A 6,375-nucleotide genomic window follows, 5' to 3' on the forward strand; every position below is an offset into this window, starting at 1 on the left:
TTCTGAATTTGCTTTGGCATCTAATTGACATGAATTTTAAAGGTTGTTCAGGGTGAAATATGACTTTTGTATTCTGAATTTTCATGTAGAGAGCATGCCCTGTGGACCCTTTTCTGTTGCATGTCCACATTGAAAATATTCTCACTGCCAAATCACATTTAAAGCAAAAGAGCCCACCAGGTGCTTACTGTCAGCGGATGATGAGATGTTCCAGTCCTCATGAAATGACCAAGAAAACATGTGGGGGCAGATAGAAAGGAGCCATGCTGGACTGATGCTTCTATTTTGTCAGTCTCAGATGAAGATGGACTGTCTCCCACGTTGGACAGCTCATGGCAGTCACCAAGGCGAAAGGCAGGCATGCAGGCGAACGCAGGACAGTGCAAAGCTGATCTTTTGGTTCCACATCTGCTAGTGTGTGGTTTCCCTCTGAGATCTCTGCAGACATGTCAGCTCCAGTGCCTCACTCTGACGTTTGGAGGGAGTACAAGAGTGGACAGGTCACCGCTAAGCAAATGGAAAAACACTGCAGCTTTCTTAAGGGCCCATAATTTAATTCTACTAAGCTGCCAGAGGTTTTTTTTAAAAAAACCAAACTATTTCTCCTCTAAAATATTGTGTTTTTTAGTCTGGGTCAAACTTTTCTTCAGATAATGATGGAACATCTAAAAGTTGAAAGATGAACAATGCTTTTAAAAATTCAATGTTCTAAAATAACTGAGCCATGCTGGGAATGTGCCCCGTATTCCTGACCAAGCACAACCTTTCCAAAAGAATTCTAAACTTCAAGGAAAAGAAAACACTTCATTGTAGTGCAGCGTGGGCTAAAAATCGATGTCAGGATAAGTTTGACTCGGGCTACTGTCCTTTCTGTTCCTCTTTTTGTGTCTTGAGTTTGGTAAATAACTAACAGCAATGTCTCTCTGTTTTAAAAAAAAAACTAACTTAGAATATGTAATACATGTATTACTCCTAAATCAATCACATTATTGAAGCACACAAAAAAATAAGTTTGATCTTTAGAAAAAAATGTTCGTCTAAAAACATACATTTTGATATATATATTTTTGATATTAGCACATTGACTAAAACAGTTCAATTGTAAAACAAGAATAAAACAGACTTCAATGCATAGTGCTCAGAATATATGAAAAAACAAGCCCAGTTCATGACAATTCCACCACCATGCTTGTCACTTGGGAATGTCTCTGCTTCATTATCACTAGTCATGACGATGCTCCTCAATTCCAGTCAAGAACAGATTTCTTTAGGTGTAACGGATATAGAAGAAGCAGCACTTTCAAATTCACACTTCAGCTCATTTGAGAAATGATCCTGCTTTATTAAACAAAGCAACGTTTTTCCTGTACAAACTCCTGCTCACAGATGAGATGGTCTCAAATTTAAACTTGTCTTCTGAAACATTTCAAACAATAAAAACTCTTAAAATGTTTCATTATGGCGCCAAACTCTTTCCTTTTTTCAAAAATCCATTTATCTTGAAAAACCTTTCAAGCAAAGGCTATTAAAAATTCCGAAATGTTGAAAATTTCCCAGCCAAGGCACAACTGAAAGATTTTGCAAGTGACGTCTTTTATTAGGACTTCTTTAAAACGTCGTTTTCGTCGATAATGATGACCAAAAAAGACGTTGACGGCCTGTAAAATGCAAGTTTTAGCCCATATTTGTGGCTAAGAGTTCTCTGCTGTTTTTTTCCGACAGAAAACCTCAAACAAGCAAAAAACAGATGTCCACACCTGTAGTGACCTCCTCATATAATGAGGGAGCAGTTTTCACACACACACACCCTTTTCAGACTCCTCAGATGAATGAATACTGGGCCAAGTCTTTCTTCTTTTCACTGAAACGAGTGCCAAGTTCTCCCACTGCCTTGGCGTGCTCCTCATCCACCTCTTCCTTTAATACCTGCTGCTCCTTCAAAAACTCTGACCAGTCCTCTTTGAGTTTCTCCATGTTCGCCTGGAGCTGGCTGCCCTGGATGACGAAATTAAAATATTTCAAAATAAAATTTCCTCAATTGTCTTAAAAAACCCAACACTGAATGTGTTGATGTTGCTTTATACAAAAGTTTCCCTTTTCCTTTGAGCAATGCAATATAGTTTATAGTAAAAAACCACAATATAAGTGCACACTTTTATTTTGAAAACATCCACTTGCTTATTCAGTCCATACATTGTAGACTCAAACTGAAATGTACTTTTCCTGGATATTTTTTTTTTTTTTTCAGACTTGAAAAGAATAGAAACACATATTTTGATATGTTTAGCTAGATATTTAAAAATTTAAGAATGTCTATTTATACACACTTTTTAGGTCACGCGAGGCCATGAACTAAATACTAATAAATATCCTTAAAGACATGAATATTTATCTTCCGTCTGTGTCCTTTGCTTGGATTTTTACCTTTTGTGCCTCTAGCTCCCTCTGCTGGACTCTTTCTGCCACATGGTTGGCAGCTTCCACTGTGAATGAGAGGGAACAAAGCAAAATCAAACAGTACAAAAAAAAAAAAAAAAGCAGATATAAATATGAAAGGTGAGCATCTTCCAGAGCTGGAAATGATGACTAAACAATAATGAACTTTAAATATAGAGTGGAACAGGTGTTTACAAGTACTATTTTACTGAATATTGTCAACTGTTAAGATTATCTGAACATCACCAGAGACTTACACCGTTTAATAATGTCAGAAAGCTGCTGGTTTGTTTCCTCTAAGTTCATGGATTCAATTTGATCGTTGGCCTCTCGCACCATCTTGTTCAGGTTCTCCAGCAGTCGGCTCTCCCTGTTTCCGCGTTTCTCCTAAACAGCAAAAAAGAAACTCAGTTAAAAGACGTTTTTTTTTTTTTTACATTTTGTTTGACTTCTATAAATTTTTGGATTTCTAAAACAAAAAACAAAAACATAATTTCAGCATAATGGGAAACTGCCTGTTTGAGAAATTTCAAAACAGGGAATTTACCAGTTTTTAAGATGTGAAAACAATATTCATATAAAATGATAACAGACTTTCGTTTATTTGACTGTCAGAGGCCTATAATGTAGTGAATGCTAATAGGGTTAGATTAATGCTGGCAATAGAAGCGGTGAATAAATAATAGGCATAAAGCCTGGAAAAGTCTACACTTTCAATTAAAAGTTTTGGAACACGCCAATTATCATCGCTTTTTACCCCCACCAGTTTAGGGTGGTAAAGTCCGATGAACAAATTGAAATGGTGAAAAAGTAACTTATGAACTGCCAGAGGTTGTTTACAAAACGGAAGGTTTTGATCATTTCAGTTTTACACTAAAAGGTTTTTTCCCCCCAAAAAACTGACCTACTAGATCAGGTCAGTTCAGCCCTGGTTTTTAAGATCCACCTCCCTGCCTGGGTCCCAGTGCTCCCAGTCCCCCTTTGCTGCCGCTGAGCCGACTGGTGTTTCCATGTTCTGGTTGACTGAGCTATGAGGATTGAGGAATCTCAGAGCGAACCGAAGCTCAGTCCGATTGGAAACGAACCGACACCACCTCCAAAGATGGGTCAGAGAGCGATTCCTTTTCCCGGACCAGAGTCCACCCGGGTGTTTTCAGACTGAAAATGTGTTCCTTATTATCGTGGAAACGATCTCTGATTCACTTTAAGCGAACCAAATGTGTCCAGTCTGAATGCATCCTTAGATTAATAAAAAAAAAAAAAACGTTTATTTTGGTTTTTAAATTGATTTCATTTCTTCTTTTTTTTGGCAACTTTACTAGACTATACAATCCACTAATGTAGGAGTGAAAAAAAACATTACGGTACATAGAATACTGTTAATAAGAAACTGAAAAACTTGGTGTTTTGACCGGTACTGTAAATAAAAAAAGATTTTTTTTTTGCAAAAACTGCTACTAAGAAATGCAGAGAAATTTAATGAATTACAAAAATTTTAAGCAGGCGTGTGTTGGTGATTGGTGGTATAAATGTAAGTGTCAGTGCAGCTTCCTAGTTCAAAACAGTACATTTACATTTTAGGACAGAAAATATAGTTTAAGCTGCACCTTTGAAAAGCTGAAACTTAAAAAAAGTTGTAAATTCTTACAAAATGTGTTTAAAGATGAACAAAACTTTTTGCATCTTTATATTTATTGACACTAGGAATGCCCCAATTCTCCGTTTAAAACTGTATGTTACAATGTTGACAGAGTCGTGGGAAAGTGAATTGTTGCATTCCTACTAACCACCCTTACCCACAACGTTCTCATTAAAAGTTCTTCATTTGAGAATGTAATGTTTTATTACATTACACTTGGCTTAGTATAATCCAAATGAAAGTTTGTTTTGTCATTTTTTTATTGTTTACTGGCAAATTTAAGAAATGATTTTTCTGAATTTTTCTTTTTTTGTAATACACAAATCATGTATCAAACCGAAACAAAACTGAGAAAAATCAATAAATAAAATCAATACATTTAAAGATTGAGGTTTGAAGCAAATAATTGGGAAAGTGAATCTCTAATAGACACCCTTAATGAGATGTTAACACTTACTTTTTGGATTCCCCAACTCAATATGTGTCAATTGCATAACAATTTTGAAGACAAAAAAACACGAATGTCTTGATAAAGATGCATAAATGAGTCTCTGGTGCAGCTGTCCAGGCTGCTGCTTCCTGATGCCTCAGTTACCTCAAACTCTTTGACAAAGAAGCGAGTTTCTGCATTGATGACAGGTCTGTGGTCCAACAGGCGAGACTTGATGTCACCAACATCTGCAGCCACAAAAACACCAGGCAGATTAAAAAATATACATATAAAGTTCTCCTAATGCAGTGGGCTCCACTCACCTTTAGCAATCTTGTCCATCGTTAGATTCTCTTATGTTGCGTTAATTCTTCTCGTTTGTACAAAATGTTATTAGCTAGAGGCTAGGTTAACTATTAGCTATTGGCACCTGTAAGTATAGAGCGTTCATCTACAGGTAGTTTGGGGCATTTTATTTTAGTTTATTGTGCAGATCTACAGGCCTAATGCAAGTCAGCTGACTCCGGCGGAATATAAACAACTGCTTCCTGGTTTGAGCAAAGGACCGAACCAAACGACTGAACAACAGGGGTGTTCCATTCAGGTTGGTTCCTCCCATTGACAGTTCCTTCTCTCTTTTGCTTCGTGGTTGTGGTTGAGATGTGGCACAAAAAACAAACAAACGAACAAAAAAAGACCATCTAATATATAAAAAAACATATTTTGTAAGTTTTTGCTTAAAATACACCGTTAACCCAAAACGTTTGAAAAATCACTAAACTAATTTAAAATTTTAAAAGCGAGTTATTTTAACTAAAGCTTCCTCCTGTGTGGTTAAATATATTTATGCAATAACATTGAAACTGTTTTATTGCCTATTTATACATGCCAGATGTATAAATAGTCTAATAGTCTATCTGGATGTGGGCATGGATGCACAATTTATGTTGTGTGATCATAAATTTAAGAGGTTTCTTTTATCTGTGTTTGGCTATAAAAACGAAGGCCTCATATCAGTTTAAAAACACATTTTTATACTTGCCAATTTTTTTATTATTGATATTATTTTTTTAAATTTCTCATTTTTTATTTACATTTATTTACTTAAAAATATAATAAATTATAACTTCCTTTTAACAATAATAAAAAAAGTAAATTGTTTAGCTAAAGGCTATTCTCAAATACAAGGATGCATTGTTTTCTCTTAATGGCCAACTGAGCAAACATCATTTATTGGTAACGTTATTATTTCTAAAGTGGAAACCAAACCAAAAAAGCTTTTTATATAATTGACATGGTTAAGGTATTTCATGATTGGCAAGTCAGCACAAGATTTCTCTATGATTACTCCTAAAAATAACTGCCCACAATATGCTCTTTTTGCCCCCAGAAGAAAAGTCATGGGTACAGTAAGTTAAGTTAGTCTCTTTAAAGTTAGATTTTATTGCGATTTGGTGGGTTCAAATGAGTAAAAAGGGCCTTTTATCCCGATTTATCTTTGTACTTTGTTAAATTTATCCCTAACCTGCGGGGGAAAATGAGCAAAAGCACAAAAAGAAAAAAAAAATCTAAATAAAACTGAACAAGTGCTGTCAACTTCAGCCTTTTTATGTACAAAAATAGCCAGCGACCTCTTTTGAATTTTTGATTTTATAATGCCAGCTCAACATTTTTAGATTTTTTGTTTTTGGCAGTAGTCTGACTTTCCATAGTCTTTACTGTTTCGATCTTTGATACAAAACTATAAAACTAAACTTTACCAACCTTTTTTTTAAATATAGTTTTAAAACACATTTCTAATCTCATGAGAAAATGTTGCTTCATGTCAAACAGCACAATTACAGATATTAATAACAAAAAATTTATGAAA

General features: G+C 35.2%; 1 protein-coding gene across 1 annotated transcript; it reads right to left on the reverse strand.

Moving 5' to 3' along the window:
* Nucleotides 1-1,317: 1,317 nt before the first annotated feature.
* bloc1s5 (biogenesis of lysosomal organelles complex 1 subunit 5) lies at nucleotides 1,318-5,058 on the reverse strand. Its single transcript, XM_023950327.1, has 5 exons — nucleotides 4,829-5,058; nucleotides 4,671-4,753; nucleotides 2,694-2,823; nucleotides 2,425-2,483; nucleotides 1,318-1,995 (listed from the first exon to the last, which is right to left on the reverse strand). The coding sequence occupies exons 1-5, from the start codon at nucleotides 4,845-4,847 to the stop codon at nucleotides 1,822-1,824; spliced, it is 465 nt and encodes a 154-aa protein (XP_023806095.1). The 5' UTR covers nucleotides 4,848-5,058; the 3' UTR covers nucleotides 1,318-1,821.
* Nucleotides 5,059-6,375: the final 1,317 nt, after the last annotated feature.

The sequence above is a fragment of the Oryzias latipes genome, chromosome 20 (assembly GCF_002234675.1).
Source record: "Oryzias latipes chromosome 20, ASM223467v1".
In the NCBI taxonomy this organism is placed as follows: Eukaryota; Metazoa; Chordata; class Actinopteri; order Beloniformes; family Adrianichthyidae; genus Oryzias; species Oryzias latipes.

What these genes read in the sequence shown, in the direction of transcription:
- bloc1s5 (XM_023950327.1), bottom strand. An exon ending in TTCTGACATTATTAAACGGT is followed by an intron (nt 2,484 to 2,693) that starts GTAAGTCTCTGG and finishes TCTCATTCACAG; the next exon opens with TGGAAGCTGCCAACCATGTG. An exon ending in GGGAGCTAGAGGCACAAAAG is followed by an intron (nt 1,996 to 2,424) that starts GTAAAAATCCAA and finishes TTCGTCATCCAG; the next exon opens with GGCAGCCAGCTCCAGGCGAA.